This window comes from Arachis hypogaea, chromosome 15, assembly GCF_003086295.3.
Source record: "Arachis hypogaea cultivar Tifrunner chromosome 15, arahy.Tifrunner.gnm2.J5K5, whole genome shotgun sequence".
Lineage (NCBI taxonomy): Eukaryota > Viridiplantae > Streptophyta > Magnoliopsida > Fabales > Fabaceae > Arachis > Arachis hypogaea.
In genome coordinates, this window is record NC_092050.1 from 147,607,054 (window position 1) to 147,625,560 (window position 18,507).

The 18,507-nt window shown below is 35.1% G+C and overlaps 2 protein-coding genes and 1 pseudogene across 2 annotated transcripts; 2 read left to right on the forward strand and 1 right to left on the reverse strand.

The window, feature by feature from the left end:
- The first annotated feature begins 751 nt into the window (after window positions 1–751).
- LOC140179403 (protein TIC 62, chloroplastic-like) lies at window positions 752–7,878 on the forward strand (annotated as a pseudogene).
- Window positions 7,879–7,887: 9 nt separating this feature from the next.
- Window positions 7,888–8,334, forward strand: LOC140179404 (protein MAIN-LIKE 1-like). Its single transcript, XM_072218279.1, has one exon. It carries the CDS (start codon window positions 7,888–7,890, stop codon window positions 8,332–8,334), a length of 447 nt encoding a protein of 148 aa, XP_072074380.1.
- Window positions 8,335–10,403: 2,069 nt separating this feature from the next.
- LOC140179405 (uncharacterized) lies at window positions 10,404–11,804 on the reverse strand. Its single transcript, XM_072218280.1, has 2 exons — window positions 11,543–11,804; window positions 10,404–11,227 (listed from the first exon to the last, which is right to left on the reverse strand). Exons 1-2 carry the CDS (start codon window positions 11,802–11,804, stop codon window positions 10,404–10,406), a joined length of 1,086 nt encoding a protein of 361 aa, XP_072074381.1.
- Between the last annotated feature and the right edge of the window lie 6,703 nt (window positions 11,805–18,507).

Sequence of the window (18,507 nt, forward strand, 5' to 3'; positions counted from 1 at the left end):
GGAAGGATGGATGGTAGCCATTGACAACGGTGATCCACCAACACACAGCTTGCCATAGGAGGACGTGCGTGCATGAATCAGAAGACAGAGGAAAGCAGAGATTCAGAAGACAAAGCATCTCCAAAACTCCAACATATTCTCCATTACTGCACAACAAGTAACCTTTAATTTATGCTCTCTTGGTTATTCGCAATTCAACTGATAAACATAATTGACTTCCTGACTAAGATTTACAAGATAACCATAGATTGCTTCAAACCAACAATCTCTGTGGGATTCGACCCTTACTCACGTGAGGTATTACTTGGACGACCCAGTGCACTTGCTGGTTAGTTGTACGCGTTGTGAAAAGTGTGATTCACAATTCGTGCACCACTGAACAAGTTTCTTGAATAGCTTTACCTTGATAAGGTATTTGCATTTTGAATAAGCTTTGATCATTTTTCATTTTTGCTTTTTACCTTGGTTGTTTGTTTGTCGTAGTGTGTTAATTGTTCTATTGTTTAGGCAATTTGCAAGATAGAATTAGTTATACACTATACACTAAAAGAGTTTTGATTTCAATGGTTAAACTAATTTAACTGTAGTAGGCAGATAGAATTTCTCTTCCTCTTTTGAATATTATCCGAATCTGAAAAGTGGAAGCTTGGTTCTTTTACTTGTCATAAGAAACATATCAGAGACTCTAGCTAGTTCTCTCTTTTTGCTGCTTTTCGAAGATTCTATCTCTGAATGTGCAAAGCAGGACAAGATGGAAAGTAGAGGGAGCAAAGCAATGCCTGCACAGAAAAATGGGCGTCGACCGAATCGAGAAAGGGAAATGGCTTTGATACAAGATGTATGTGATAATTTATTAGTGAAATAAATTTTTAGTACATAGAGTAAATTAATGTTTTCAAACTTGACAAGTTGATAAGTTGAAGAGAAAGCTGAGACATGAAGAGAATGTGCATAGTATACTATTTATTTATTGGATTGCTGGTGGATCATCACAATGGAAAGGTACATAGTTCATATCATTATGTATTTATTTATTGGACTTTTCAATTGATTTTGTCCTGGTTGATGGTATTTTGATTTTCCTTGCAATGGATCAAGTCTTTCAATTTGCTCTTGTCTTACGAGCTCTCTCCGCCGTTCTCGTCTCTGCTTTTTTTCTCTTCGTCAGAGGTTTGTCATCGTCTCTTCTTGTCATCTTTTAATATGCAAATCTTTTTCTTCTTCTAGCTGTGTTTGGTGATCATAGCATCGGGGTTCTGGGGAAATTATATATATATATATATATATATATATTCATTGCTTAATTATGAAGGTGAACTTACCATTTATACTGAGTTACTGACTATATGAATAGTATAGACTGCTGGAAATTTGGGGGCAGACCCAATCTTAGATAGTGAAGTGGTGCCTTCCCTACTAGTTGAGATAGCTCCCATTCTTTGTGTTGCTAATGAAGTAGAGGCTAGCAACCCAAGGGTTGGTTATCTCTGTAAGTTTCTTTTGTATTGTATTTTATTTGTATATCTACGAGTGAACTTTATTTGACATAGTGCCATTTTTTGGTTGGTTCGATTTTGAATACAAGTAGATGAAGCAAATGCAAATACAGGTAGATGAAGAAAATGCCAGAGCAGTTAAAGAGCGTGAGACAGCACAGAAAGCCATTGAAGAAACACCACCAGTTATTAAGGAGACTCCTGTTCTAGTGCAAGACACAGCAAAGATTAAAGAAGCACCACCAAGTTCTTTCTCTTTTTTTAGGTTAAATTTAATTGTGAGTAATCACTAAGCCTCACAAGTTCCACTGCATTAGAGCTCAAGCTTAAGGTGATTCAGATAGAACTGTTAGATATATAATTTTGCTATACATGTTTGGTTTGTGTTGATGATCACCAATATGAATGTTAATGTTTATACTCTATATAAGGTTCAACAAAAATTGAGGGAATTCCTGAGAAAACAGATTCCAAGGATGATAACTTAGTATTTGTTGCTGGTACTACTGGTAGAGTTGGTTCAAGAACTGTTAGGTACATTTGTTAGTACTCTTTAATTCACTTGTTCTTTAAGAAGAAACTTATTTTCTTTAAAATGCTGACTAGTGATAGTTTTATTTCAGAGAGCTTATAAAACTTGGATTTAAAGTAAGAGCTAGAGTGAGGAGTGCTGAGAGAGCTGGTCTACTAATCAAGGTACAGGTTCTATCTTATGAACAAGATTTGGTATCCATTAGTGCTTGATATGAAAAGGATGTGCATTAAGATATAGAACATATGCAGAGTGTTGAGCAAATAAAGCTTGATGATGGAACAAGTGGAGGGAGTCAAAGTAAGACAAGAAAGTTTATGGATTTCATGATTTGTGTAGGTTTGGCAATAAAGAAAATGCTGATGTATTGAATGACAAGAGAATGTTTTTGGTTTTTAGCCCAGCTGTAGAGAAGCTTGAAATTACGGAATGCGATTTGGAGAAACCAGATCAAATTGGACCAGTACTGGGGAATGCATCAACAGTTATATGTTCCATTGGTGCTAGTGAGAAGGAAGTTTTTGACATCACTGGCCCTTGTTGAATCGATTATCGCGCCACCAAAAGCCTTATTGATGCTGGTAAGACAAGATTCTTCACTCTTATGTTAAGATCTTGTTAAGTCCTAATCTTGAAACACAAAACTGTCATAACAATTTGTTCCTTGTTATTTAGTTAAGACTAATGTCTTAATATGATGAAAACTCAAAATGGTTTTGTTTTTTCTATGATGCAGCAACTGTTGCCAAAGTAAATTACTTCATACTGGTTACTTCATTGGGAACAAACAAATTTGGTTTACCTGCAACTATTCTCAAGTGAGCATTAATGAAATTCTTTCTGATATTATCATATTTTAACAAGAAGTTCAACTGATTGCTGAATTTTCGATCTTGAAGTCTTTTTTTAACTATCAACTTCATATTAAAAACAGTACTGCATGTGATTTTTCACTTTCAAGATTATGATGGTAGTTATGCCAGAAAGCAAGATCCTAACTGTCTAAAACTATTAACATTGTTCTTCAGATAGTGAGACCTGGAGGTATGGAGCGGCCGACGAATTCTTACAAGGAAACTCATAACCTAACACTATCAACAGAAGACACTTTATTTGGGGGTCAAGTATCAAACCTTCAGGTGCTTAACATGTAAAATTTTGTGCTGATTTCCAATTTTGTAAAACTAGTCCTATGAATGACAGAGCAAAAATAACAAGTTCTGTTTCATGGTAGGTGGCAGAACTTATGGCAGTCATGGCCAATAACCCTGATCTTGCATATTGTAAAATAGTGGAGGTGTAGCAGAGACAACTGCGCCGCTGAATCCCACGAAAGAGCTTCTTGCAAAGATATCATCTCAAAGACCTTACATTTCTTGGATGCTGCAGAGATATGCAGAAATCGGATGCTGCAGCCGTCAGTGATCCGGCTCCCTCAGAACCTGCCATTGCCACAGCCACTGAGAAGGAAACTGTACAACCAAAACTGGTTGCGAAAAAGTCACTTTCGCCTTATACTGTGTAAGCCTAACTTGGATATTTGTGTGTTTAAAGGTCTTGCTCATAATATCCAGTAAGTAATGATGACAAAATCCATAGATCAGCCTTTTTCCACCTTTGTAAGATATTCGAGTAACTTGGATGGATATGGTTGGTACTAGCCTAACTTTAAAAATGACTATTTAAGATATTGAAGAATTTATGGTTGGTATTAGACTAAAATCTTTTCACGTGTTTGTTTTAAATGCCTTTGTTGACTAGTGAAAAAATCTTGTTGCATTCATAGGTCTTGGAAGACCGTGCGCGTGATAAGATGGACAAATTGTGCCAGATGCCCTTTTAAAATTTGGCACACATGTAAAGAAAAAGGTATATTTTCTTCACTTCTCTCTATGCACCTGATCAGGTTTCGTTTCTGATGGTTTGTGACTGTTGCGACAAATTTTGCTTTGGATTGCAATCCTTTAGAATTTGTGCAAGATATTCTATTGATGTTTAAACTATGATTTTATGTTATATTAGGAGTCCAAGTGAAGTCAAGTAGTTCTAGTGCAGTTCCACTATCACTGCCACTGCCGCCATCCTCAATCTCTTCAGATGAGGACTATGATGATGATGAGGATGAAGATGACACTGAAGACTATAGCTGATAGTTTTAGTATGGTTGAACAATATACTAGGAATTATAGTTGATGATCAATACACTTTGTTTATGTTTTGAATTATATTAACTTGCTTGTTTATAATACTTTTCTTTTAGTTTGATAATACGATGAATTTATTTATTTTTTGAAATATTATAAATATTCGAATACAAATTAGATAAAAATTTGTATTAAATTTATATTTATTTTGTATGAAAATAAGTTTATTTTGTAATTGGAAAAATCTAAAAAAAAATTATATTTTACCTTACTGACAGATTTACAGACGAATTTTCTGTCTGTAATCAGAGTGTGAGATGATTTTCCAAAGTTCAAATTACAGATGAAAAATTCGTCTGAAAATCTGTCTGTAATTACAGACAGAAAATCCGTCTGTAATTACAGACGAAAAATCCGTCAAAAAGTTCGTCATCTTCGGAAAATGGATGGAGAATTTACAGAGGAAAAATCTGTCGGTAACTGGTAAAAATCCGTCGGTAAATAATTTCCGACGGACTTTTACAGAAGAACAAAATCCGTCGGTAATTTCGTCATCTTCCCCATTCACTGTTAATTTCCTAACAGTAAGCCTTAACCAGGGACGAAAGAGGTAGCAACCACGAGGAAGAAGGTGGACAAAGACAGGACGAAAAAGTGAGTAGAGATGTGGCTAGAAAGAAGAGCAGACAGGCAAGTAGACAAGCGGGTGGTAGCAACGCAGCAAGCAGAGAAACTGGTGGCAGCAATGTGTGCAGAAAGATATGTTGGCGGCGGTGACATGGGCAGAAAGATACATTGGGGGCGGTGGTCTGAGTCATCCTCTTCTCATCGCGCGTCGCCTCCAACAGTACGCGCGGCGGTGGTCTGAGTCATCCTCTTCTTGTTGTTACTTGTTGCTGATTCTTCTTCTTCAGTTAGTTGTTGTTCTTGTTGTCACCGGTTTTTCTTGTTCTTCTTCCTGTTAATTGCATATATATCTAGTTTTTGTCTGAAATTATTTTGATTCGAGATTTCTGAAATTTGAGGGTATAAAAATGGTGGATCTGTAAAAAAAAGTGAGAAAAAGTGCGATTCTATATAAGGATATTTTTGTCCAAAAATTAAAAAAAGAACGATTTTAAAACTAATTTAAATCTTAAGGACGAATTCGAATGTAAAAAAAGATCGAGGAAGAATAAAATTTTTGACCTTATACTTAACCCTTAAATATATTATATAACCAGACTTAGTTTGCTTTATATATATTATTTTAAATTGAAACCTTTCATTCAATATTTTTTTGTATATTTATAAATTAAAAAATTAAACAAAAATATTTTTATTAATCATGACCTATTTCGTTTATTCATAGTTATTTGTATCCATTAATATTATTTTTTAATAAATACTTAAAAAATTATAATATGTATAAATTAATTAATAAATTATTGAAATATAAAAATAATATTTAGTTTAATAAAAAATAAAATAAAAAGTTACTTATTATAAGAAAAAATAAAATTCATATAAATATTTAATTATGACCAATAAATCAGTTTGATCAGTTATCCAATAATTAAATCAATGATCTATTAATAAAGTATTATGGTCAAATTAACTATTGTTGGTTTGATTCTAATAACTATAATTAGGAGAGGTGCTATGTCCTTAATTTTAATATAGCGGAGCCAATAAGAAAATAACAAATTCAGTAAAGAAATATAATAAAAAGAATTAGAAGGTGATACTATTGTAATATTTTAATTAGAAGCAATTGAGCTCTTGATTGACTTTCTACTAATAAAATGAATTTTCTTAATTTATGATGATACGTTATTTAACAAAACAGTAAAAACCACTTTTAAAAAGAAGAAACTACAAGCATAATGCATGATAATTTTTTTTTTAAAAGAAATATAAGATAACTATTATAGACATAATATTATAGAGATTAGACTCCTTAATTAAGTTATTGTAATTTTGAAGAGGATAAGTCACCAGGGAAAAAAAGATTGAAGAGCATAAATTGGCTCTAAAAGCATCCTACAAGAAATTTTAAGAGGACCTCTTATTAATGTTAAAACTTAGAAGAAAAGCATCCATTTTTTAAATTTAAAAAATATAAGGAGAAAAAATATCTTAAGGATTATATTCTATTATTCTTAAACATAAACACCAATTTTAAAAGTATAGAACAAATTAGAAAGTGAAACCTTTCTGTTAAAGAAATTATAATCTTTGGGGTCGAAATTGAAAACGAGCAAGCTATTTATTGGTTTTAATTAAACAGAAAGGTGTAGGGTGAATAAAAATAGAAATAAACATACACAAAAGAGTATGGCACAACTTGTACTTCTAAATTATTCTCTTTTCTTCCCTTTTTCTTTTTTATATTGTTGGGGTGAAATTTTCTCTAATTATTTGAGAAAGCATAATAGAATGGATTTTGAAGTGTCGGGATTAAATAAAAACCATATTACATGAAAAAATTATTTATTTTCGAATTGATAATTTGTGTGCTTAATTACAGAAATTATTTTTTTAATGGATAGAAAAATGGTGATATGCAGCTTAATGGGTGCATGGCGTGTAATCCTGAGATGTGGATCTGCCACTGCCAGGAACCAAAAAACGCAGGTTGCGTTTGTCAGTGTCGGACAGTCAAGTTTCGCAACCTGTCGTAGCTCCCTGCATGGAGACAGACACCTACTGTGTGTTGACCGCTTGGAACTCAACAAACGTAGGTTGTGTTTGTCAGCGGGCAGAAATTAATCGTAGGATGCGATTGTCAGCAAGCTATGTTGCATGCATGACACGTTTCGAGTGGAGATGTTGAGCGTGCACTTATAAAAAAAACCGTAGGAGGAGAGGCAATAAAGAGGGGCAAAAAAAAAGGTTGAGGTGGGTTCCATTGTGTGGGAAAGAGGGGAGGCTGGTGCGCTGAAGCAACAAAGAGGGGGCAAAAAAAAAAGGTGAGGTGGGTTCCATTGTGCGGAAAAGAGGGGAGGCTGGTGCGCTGTGTAGTTGGAGAAAGGGGAGGAAGTAGAAGAAGAGTAGAAGATTTAGGAATTTAGTTAGTTCATAAAAAAAAAATAGTTCGCAATTTTACGTTACATGAAGAACATATTATTGAGTATTTGGATCATCCTCAATTAGTAAGTATTTTTTTTAAATTCATGATAAATAAATATATTTATTTTTATTTTATTTGATTTTATTTAGACTGTTTTATTGTTATTTTTATTATTATTATCGGTATTGTTATTATTACTGATAGTTGCAATATTATTATTATTATTGTTATTACTATTATTATTTGTATTAGTAGTAGTAATAATAATAATAGTAGTAGTTAATATGATTATTGTTATTATTATCATTAGTAATAACCGTATTATTATTATTATTATTATTATTATTATTATTATTATTATTATTATTATTATTATTATTATTATTATTAGCCGTATCATCATCATCATCATCATCATCATTCGTAGTAGTAGTAGGCTAGTAGCTGTACCATCATTATTATTATTATTATTATTATTATTATTATTATTATTATTATTATTATTGCATTGGTTGTTGTTAATTTGAATAAATATTATTTTTTATTTTGCAGGCGACCAGAAATTTGTTGTCTAGAAAGCTTGATCCGCCAGATACCTTTAATGAGAGAGCTGCGGCGGCATTAGCATTAACTGGGTTTCAACACGTTTCGTGAATAGGCGAAATGAGAAGTCATTCTGCACTCTTGAGTGCCTTGGTAGAACGATGGCAGCCAGAAACCCACACGTTCCACCTTCCAGTGGGCGAGGTGACGGTGACGCTGGAGGACGTGATACATATACTTGGCCTCCAGATTAACGGAGAACCTGTCACGGATAGATCGGATAGCAGTTACCAGTTTTTAGTGGATAACTGCATCGCTTGTTTTGGTCGGCAGCCGGGTCCGGACAATCACGTGTTGGGCAAGGTAAATCTTGCATGGGTTCGGCGGTGCAGAGACATTGAACCGTGTGACACGCAGGAGTCTATTGAGCGGTATGTTAGGGCTCACATTTTCTGCGTGCTTGGTACAGTGGTGTTTCCAGATAAGTCTACTACGTCTTTGAACTCGAAGTTTTGCCTCTACTTCGAGATTTTTACCGGATTTCGGAATACAGTTGGGGGCAGCTAGTCTGGCACATCTGTACAGATCGTTGTATCGTGTATCACGGTACAACTGTAAAGAAATGGATGGACCACTCATTCTGCTTTTTGTTTGGGCGTGGGAGCGTATGCCGTTCATGGCCCCTATACCGCGAAATGAGCTCCTCGATGTTGGTGTTCCACTTGCGCGACGGTATTGTATTTTACTATTATTATTATTATTATTATTGTTGTTGTTGTTGTTGTTGTTGTTGTTGTTGTTGTTGTTGTTGTTGTTGAGTTCATCCTACTCGTGTTTAGGTGGAGTCATTGGCGCCGGCATACAAGATATACACGGAGGTCTACAGCGCAGTTTAGGCGAGGACTCAATGACATGGGAGTCAATGATGTAAGTTTTAATTATTTATGTTACCGTGCTTATTTAGAATAATAATGTTACTAATAGGTCTCGTGGTAACTGCTGTGCAGTTTACATGGCGGCCGTATGTCGGCGTTGTTGTTCCACAGGATCTCGACCCAAATTTGTTTATGTGCTCCACAAAGTCGCCGTTAGTGTCATTCGAATGTATAGAATGGCACCCAACAGATCGAGTTCGACGATAGTTTGGGTTGCAGCAACTTCCACCAGACCCGGCATTTCAGACCGGCAGTGCTCATTACAGGCGTTTGAGCGGTGCCCAGCATCATGACTGGAGAGAGCGGACCAAGGAATGGCTTGACATGTGGCGTTATGGCCGCTATAACTCACTGGAAGTGGGGGACGAGATTGTCGACTTCCATCCCCTCCCATTGTACTATGACTGGTACATTCAGCAGTACAGGGGTCACCTACAGCTGTCAGATAGAGTTGCAGTTGAACAAGCCGACGCCGACGCACAACAAGAAGGTCCACCACAACCAGCTGGACCTCAGCATCAGGATCCGGCGTATGAACAAGGGTTTCAGGTATCATTAAGGTCTATTAGTATTAATATTACTTCCTCTACTTATTATCATTACTGTTACCGTTATTTATTAGTGGCATTCATTTTCATTTAGGTGCTGGCACATGACCACCACTTCCAGATGCCGGCATTTGAGCACCCATTTATGATGCCGGCATATGAGCAGCATTATCAGGTGCCGGCATACGAGCAGCACGTTCAGGAGCCAGCATATGCCCAACAGTTTCCGGTATATCAGGAGCAACAACCGTACATACCTGAACCACAACAACATCAGGTAGCGGATCCCTACATACCACAGCTGGTAGTTCCAGCTGATGTTCAGTTTAGTCCGTTGGGTGGACTTGATTCGATCAGCTTCTCTCGGCTCATGCAAGAGACATCTCATCTCTTTCCAACGCTAGGGCAGCAAGGGCTTGCTGGTAGTGAGCCGTCTGTTGGTCATCGTGCGACATCAGGTCATGCCAGTGACTTCGACATGGATCGATCGTCGGGGCATGTTGATCCTCCTCGTCCTTCCGCACCGCCGCGCACCGAGTTGTTCGACTTGAATGAGTACCCGCAGCCGGAAGAGGAATTTCTGGGACATGACCTCAAGCACGAGTCTCATTATGGTGGTTATAGTGCTCTGAGTATGAGTAGTTCCGGTTATGTCGACCCTGGCGGTGCCAGCATGCCAGATGTCGGTGTAGGTGACGCCAATATATCTCAAGGTCATCGGTATAATTTACGGACACAGACTGCGCCCCCAAACAAATACACCCCATCGCAGTATGCGAAGAAGGTGCCCAGGAAGTAGGTTGTTGCTTTTTAGTTCAGTCTGTTTCAATTTATGTAGATCGTATAGTATGTTTAGATATTTCTATTAGTCATTGTATCTATTACTATGTACTTAGATTTGTATAGTATATTTCTGTTTCAGTTACGTGTGTTGCACAATTTAACTACATTCGTAGTTATTATTTAATGCATATATAAATAAAATGCACAAAGACATAAGTAAAAGGCACAAAGACATAAAAAAGCTTACACACTAGTTGGAACTAAGTAATGAAGGCACAAAAAAAGTTTCATGGAAAGTTAAATAGGTCATAAAAAGTTACATACAAAATTACTGACTAATTTAAAATGCGTTAACATGCAAAAGGCTTAATCACGATTGACCCCCGGCAGAGCTTGGACCTGCGCGCTGTGGACATCGGCTCCGGCTATGTCCCTCCTTACCACATGTAGTGCACCGGCGAGGACCACGCATGTCCCGCGAATCCATCTCATTCAAGTAGCGGGTTGATTTGGGTCTTCCTTTGGTTGCGCGCCTCAATGTCCAGTTCGCGATCACCTTCGCTCCTTCATATAGAGCCCACGTATACGGGTCACCCATCGGGACAAACTCGCCTCTATAGACCTTGCAAATTTCGGACATCTTGTACACGTCATGCACATATACTTGCCAATCAAGACGCTGGTTAGCGCAACATGCAAGGACGTGGCGACATGGAAGTCGCTCGACTTGGAAATGGCCACAGTCGCAGTGTCGTTGTGCGAGATTAACAGTGTAAACGGAACCATCTGGCATTTCACGAACCTCAAACACCTCGTTGCGCCTGTCAAACCGATTGACCACAATGCTTCCTGCACGTCGAAAATTTTCATCTACTCTTTTGGTGGCAAATTCTGAATACGTGAATCCATTGCAAACATGCTCATGAGCCTCGGCGCTCTTCCGAGTGAACAACTCGTTTAGCCGATAGAAAGTAGACCTAACAATCGCAGTCACAGGAAGGTTGCGTGCACCCTTCAGGACATAATGTATGCACTCTACCAAGTTTGTCGTCATATGTCCCCAACGATGACCCCCGTCGAATGCCAACACCCATCTCTCAACACCGATCTCATCACACCATTGCGTGTACGCCTCACCCCGCTCTTGAAGCCTTTGGTTGTTCTTGTTGTACTCCTGTTCCGTCCTCGAATATCCTGTTATACAAACCATTTAATCATAAGCAAATGCCACAAAATTATTGTGAATAGAATCGTATCAGCAAAATCAAATATCTGTGTTAACAACAAGTTTATGCAAATACAGAGCCTTAAACCTCCTTAAGAAGTTGGACCCGATGTGCCTGATGCAGAACATGTGCCACGCTCTTGGTGGTGACCATGCACCGTTACTGCGAGCTATTGCTACGTCGATGGAGTTATGGCGGTCAGAAATAATACCGACGCCATCAATGGTAACAACATATCTCCGCAAGTTGGTTAGGAAAAACTCCTACGCGTCTGCCGTCTCACCCTCGACTATTGCAAATGTAACAGGTACAATATTTTGATTCCCATCTTGTGCAACGGCAACTAGAAGTGCACCTTTATATTTTCCATACAGGTGTGTGCCATCAACCTGCACCAGTGGCTTGCAATGTCGGAAGGCTACTATACATGGATAGAAACTCCAAAAAACGCGATGCAAAACTCTTACACCTTGAACCTCCTCACTCTCACGGTAAACGGGGAGCGTCTTTATCTGGACACGAGACCTCGGCATCTTTGCAGTCATTGCTTTCAACCATACAGGCAGAGTTTGGTAAGAAACTTCCCAATCACCGAAAACTTTTGCGACGGATTTCTGCTTTGCCAACCAAGCCTTGTGGTAACTAACAGTGTAGTTGAACCTGGATTGAACTTCTGCAATAATAGACTTTACCTTTATCGACGGGTCTGATTCGACCAACGGCCTAATGGCATCTGCAATTGTGTCTGAGTCCAACTTGGCATGATCTTGTGAGATCGTGCCCATGGTGCACGTGTGTTTGCCATTGTATCTCCTGATCTCCCAACAAGCTTTCTTTCGAATCAAGCTAGCTCGGATAAGCCAGTCGCACCCGGCACCATAACCCTTGCATTTCGCATAGAATGTCTGCGGCTCAGACTCATACACAGTGTAATCAACTCCTCTAGAGATAGTGTAGCTTTTGATTGCAGATATCACCGACTCTCTAGAGCCAAATTCCATTCCGACACTAAACTCACCATCTTCCACCGCAACGTTGCCTTCACCTACAACATGCGCACCACCATTACACAGACAAGGCAAATAAAATGCACACTAATGGTAACTTGAATTAATAATCATAACATACCGTTATTCGCATACTCAGGAAATTCCGGGGCATGCATGACTTCGAGATCCAGAGTCCGCATAAAAGATGGAACACCAAACGGCTGCTGGCTTACAATCGAGGCCGCTTCATTCTGCATCACCAGATTGCCTGCCAAGTCTCCATCATCGTTTTCGTCATCGACTTCATAGTTGGCTTCGAACTCCTCTTCACTATCGTTGTTATCTTCTTCCCAATCTAGGTCCCCGCACTCATCAACATCGACCTCCTCGCCGGCCACGTCCAGGCTCGAATGCTGTTCGAACTCAACGTACAGCTCTATCATCGGCACGTGAAATCGGGTTTGTTGATAAATACAGAACATCTGCTGCATGCTGGCGTCATCCGTGATGGGCATTATTTGAAACTGTATCAGCCCACCAAATACTTGTACATGATTCCTGTATAAAATATTGCTCACCCTTTTCGAAATGTGATTTTGTATGTTATCACAAAGACCATTTTGCAACTCTACAAAACTCATCGTGCACGGTATAACAAATGACAACGGACATTGACAAAGAAAACTCACTCCTTCGTGTGTATTTGGTATAATATCACCGTTATAATACACTCGCAAATTTGCAGTACCTTCCATAACTCGATTTTTTTTACACCAAAAAAATTCAGCACTGTTTCATATATGAAAGCAAGAAGAAAAGGAAGAGTAGAAGTGGAATGAAGTATTTTAAATGAATCTTGCTTCGTATTTATAGGTTGGGTTCTTGCTTAAAATATATTTTTTTTAACAAACGCATCCTGCGTTTTTGGCTTTTCAAAAAAAAATTTCTGGCACACAAAAAACACAACTTGCGTTTTATTTGTTCGAAAAAAAAGCTTGCAAAACTAAAAAAACGCAAGCTGCGTTTTATTATCTCAAAAAAAAAAAATAACGTACTACCCTCATAAAACGCAAGTTGCTTTTGGGCTCAATCAAAATTTAAAAAAAATTAAAAACCATTAAAATAATAAAACGCAACCTGCATTTATCTAAATTGCTGAACCAAAAAAAAGAAAAAAAAAATAAAACGTAGCTTACATTTTTTCTCTGACACCATAACAGTATAATTTCTTTCCACTCTTCCATTTTATTGAACATCACGTTTTTTGTTTCCATATAGGAAAAAATCAGCCGCTTAATTTAATTACATATTTGAATTCATTAAATAAAGTTTCGTTTGTGAACTGCTATCGTGTTCCACGTTGGGAACTTTGGTGTTCGAGTGACGTAAGCAGGGGTGACATAATTAACTTCTTCTTTAATTCTTTTTTTTTTGTTATGATAAATTACGCGGCCAAGACCTAAAGAAAAAAAAAAACCCTATTGCACTACCACTCTGCAGAATTTAACACTGCTTGCAACAGCAAAAAGATAATAAAACAATCATGGAAGTGGCTGCTTCCCAAACTTAATTCTCGGTTCATGTTTATGTCCGAATTTAACAAGCCAGAAATCTATCTTTCTTAGATCTGTCTAACTTTAATACTTTCTATCTTCATCAAGAGCTCCTTAATAGAATGAATGAAGGAAGAGCTACAATAAATCTCCGGTGACATCTTTTGATATTATTCTAAAATATAAAATTATTTTTAATTTATCATTGAACTGTTTTTAGTGTAGAACGAGATATTATATAAAAAAACAGCCATCATTGTATGTTTTAAAATAATTTGCTTTCTATTGACCGGCTGTAATAATAGAATCGAAAATATTTGATAATAAAAAAAAATTATTAAAATTTATTTTATTTAATTTTTATTAATTATTATAACAACCAAAAAGAATTTTTTTTTACCTTGTCTGGATGACATAAACAGTAGCAGAGAAGAGAAAATTCACTCTGAATCCCACGTAAAAAATTTTATGCTCAGTAGAATTAAAAAAAATTCTGGAAAAAGAATGTTGAAACAAGAAATTATTTGTTGGTCCTTATATATTTATATAAACAAGTTATAAATGTAATTTTATATATTTTAAATTTTTCTTCTTTTCAATTTTCCTCTTCTTTTTTCTTGGTCAAAGCATATATATATATATATATATATATACTTTTCTTCTTATTTTCTATTCTCTCTATTTTCTCTTTGTTTTTTCTTTTTTTTTTATTTTTTTTCCACACCCAAATAAAGCATAAATAGAAAGGCCCTGAATTTACGGTCAAAATTCTTGAACTATGTACAATTGTCACGTTAAGACTAGGTTTAATAATGTATAGAGTAAGGTAGGATTTATATTTTGGTGGATACTATATTCAAGATGGTAAAAATATTTTCTCATAAAGATACTTTAGTTAAAAGTGTGGTTTATTTATTTAGCCACACTTTAAATAAAAACAATACTTTTATAAATATCAAAATCTAACTATACAATCCATCATCCAAGGGTAAAAAAGAAATGAGACCTACTACACATACAAGTCTTTTTGACATACAAGTTTATACAAGTTAATCCTAATTGAATAAAATTCACTTTTATAATGCAAGAAAGGAGAGGAAGAGTTTTGAATTATATAGAACTTATCAATACACATACATAAAAAATTCTTAAACAATACAATATAAATGACTTGTATGGACTTGTATGTGTAAATGACTTGTATGTAGAGAATAATCCAAAAGAAATATATTCACATGAAGACAATTATAAAATCTTCATTGTAGTATCTACCTTAGATTTTATCCTAATCCTATTCGCAGGTTGAAAACCTTTTTAAAATTTTACCATATTCTACCTGCGGGTTGAGAATCTCTCAACCCTAACCCTACCCGCATCCTAAAGTTGTAAACTCTATCCTGCCCGCAAAAAAAAAAAATTTAAATAAATATAAAATTCAACCATTCCAAATTTTATACATATTAATAAAATAAAAAATAAAAAACTAAGTTTAAATTAAAATTAAAAATAATAAAATCTTAAAGAAATCCAACATAAAATTACAAATAATATGATCATCAACTAATTTAGTAATTATTTTAAATTTTTATAAGAAGATTGTAAGTACAAAATTCACTTTTTTTACTATATACATAATTTTTACATATATATTATATAATATATTAAAAATGCGAGTAAAATAAAGTAGGATATACCCTAAATCTGTATCCTACCCTATCCTCAAGCAAATTTATACCCTACCCGTTACGGGTAAGGTAAACAACTCTATTCGAACGAGTTAGTCCGAATTAAATATCCGTAAATAGGGTATATATTGCCAGATCTAATGAAGACCCATAAATAGCCTATATCCGTGCTTACATTTTTTCCCCAAAACAAAAGTAATTTTTAGATTTTTTTTAATAAATAATAAAAATGAAAAAGTTAATAAAGTAGGACCGATCAACTGCAGAATTTCCTGCGCTTTAAGAGGGGTGAAACTTGAAAGTTAAAACATTGTTGCCTTGAGTATCTACTTTATCATCATCAATTCATCATCATCATCATGGGTTAGATTGTGATGGGTCATTGGTGACCTAACAAGCGTATATATATTTTTGTACAAAAAATGAAATCTCTCAATTTTTTATTTTTCATAATTGAAAATATTAAATACGATTTTACCATATATAATTTTAAGTGAGACTAGAAAAACTATGTGAGAAAATGTTTCGTTTTTAATTGAGAAGAAAAATTTGCAAAATTTATTCTTTATACGTATATAAGCTGTAGCTAATGTTTTGTGTAGTTTACTTTTATCTCGCGTATATATAGTTTCTTCTCTTAAAAAAAATAGAGAAAAAATATTCATGCATTTCCCTTTTGTATTCATTGTCTACATGTATATCATAGGAATATGAAAAAAAAAGTTTGATATACATTTTTTAATAAACATTATTATATATATTTATAAAAAGTATTATTTTAAAACTTAAATTAAATTAAAATATCATAATGATTGTTGGTTGATATAGATTTTTATTATACGGAAAAACTACCAAAAGTACCATGAAGTTTACGAACGCTGACAAAAGTACCCATAAATTAAGGAAATTAACGCTGTACCCATGAAAGATGGGTTCCGTATGACAAAAGTGTCCAAATCCTAATTTTTTGTTGATTTTTTAATAAAATTCCTAAATTACCCCACCCTAACCCCATTCTACCGTCACTCCCTCTCTTCTCTTTTTCCTCTCTCTTCACTTATTCCTCAAAAACCCTCACAGAGTCACAAAAACTCTCCTTCTACCTCCTCATTGCTGTCCGTCACCCACCTACTCCATTACCGCTAATCTCTTCCCCTCTCACTATTAAGGTGACTACATCACCTTCATCGCATACCTATAACCCAACCTGAGGAGAATGCTGCCGTGGTGCGCCTGTTGCAGCCGAGGAGAACGTCGTTGTGGTGCATCTGACCCAACTGAGGAGAACACCGTCGTCGCACACCTGAGAAGAGAGAGGGATCGTGGTACTCTTGCATGCAGAAAGCGGGTTTGGTAAAGAGAAATCAGAGAAGAAAGGGAGGCGGCACTGTGGATGGAGGTTCTGACATTGACGATGTTACAGTCGGCCGGCGAAGAAAAAGGTATTTCTTTTTTTTTTTAAATATTTTTATGTTATTTTTCTTCTTTTCAGAAATTGATTTAGTTATTACTAAAATGATACTGTTCTATTTTTTTTAAATCTGCTTCTATTTTTTATGAAGACTGAGATTGATTTACAGAAGATCCAGTTGATGGCTACTTCTACTTCTGATTTTTGTTGAAATAAATTTCAAATTGGATGAATGAATTTGTTGATTTTTTATGGTTGATGGCTTTTTCTATTTCTAGTTTTGCTAAAGTGAATTGAGATTAGATGAATGGATTTGAAAATTTTTATGTTTTGAGTATTTTTTGGTGTTTGATTAATTTGGTTTGGGTATGGATTATAAACTTATGAGTGAATCGGTTGAGGTCCGATCCTCTACCACCACCACCACTACCATTGATTTCGGTCTGGTTTGTTGTAGGAGTAGTTTTGGACTCCATAGCAAGAGTTGGTGCAAATTGAGTTATGAAAGGTTGAAAAAGTGAGTTGAGGTTGAGTGTAGGGTAGTTTAGGAATTTTATTAAAAAATCAACAAAAAATTAAGATTTGGATACCTTTGTCATACGGAACCCATCTTTCATGGGTACAACGTTAATTTTCTTAGTTCATGGGTACTTTTGTCAGCGTACGTAAACTTTATGGGTACTTTTGGTAGTTTTTCCCTTATTATACTATGGAAAATATTTCAAGTGCACCGAGAATACCGGTACTCCAATTATTTTAACCGTTGATCTGAATTATAAAAAATATATATAATATATATTAATTAAAATCAACGGTTAAAACAATTGGTACACCAATATTCTCTGGTACACTTAAAATATTTCCTATACTATATGCTAATTATAGTGAAGCTGGTTAGTTAGAAATTACAGACGGTTAACTTACTTACTTAGTTGGTTGGTTTTATCTTAACTAGATTTGGTTAGTTCACATATTGTTTTATATATAATAATGTAACTATCTATATCGAACTTTATGTTTGTGATTTTTCATTCTCTTTCGACAAAAAATTTAAATTATTTTACCATTTTTTCTGCTTTTCTTCTTTCTAGCTTTCTCTGTATCTGATCCTTTCACAGTTCTAATTTTTACAATTATAATGTAAAATATTTACTATTTTAACTAATTTTATATGTATTATTGTTATAATATTTAATAAATAAAAACTAAAACAATTAAAAATACATTAAATTTTGTTAATACTTTACTGTTTAGGATTTAACTCTTTTAAAGTAAAAAAATTAATAAATTTATAAAATTATTTCATAAATTTATTAATTCTCTCACTTTAAAAAAATTTAATCCTAAATAGTAAAGTATTAATAAGAATTAATATATTTTTTATTGTTTTAGTTTTTATAAAAAATTAATTATTCTTGATACGGCCGTTACAAATTTAATGTCATAATTTGGCATTATGCATCATAACTCGACGTTTTACGTTATAACTCGGCGTTATACATTACAATCAGACTCAATGGACTACATCCTGAAATAAAAACATCCGATCAAACATTATCACTTATTAAAACCTATTAACTGCTCATCAATTCAGATGATCAATAGAAACG

Coding starts and splice junctions, on each gene's coding strand:
- LOC140179404 (XM_072218279.1), top strand. CDS start 7,888: ATGAGAAGTCATTCTGCACTCTTGAGTGCCTTGGTAGAACGATGGCAG.
- LOC140179405 (XM_072218280.1), bottom strand. CDS start 11,804: ATGACTGCAAAGATGCCGAGGTCTCGTGTCCAGATAAAGACGCTCCCC. Junction 11,228..11,542: donor TACATTTGCAATAGTCGAGG/GTGAGACGGCAG, acceptor TTTGTATAACAG/GATATTCGAGGACGGAACAG.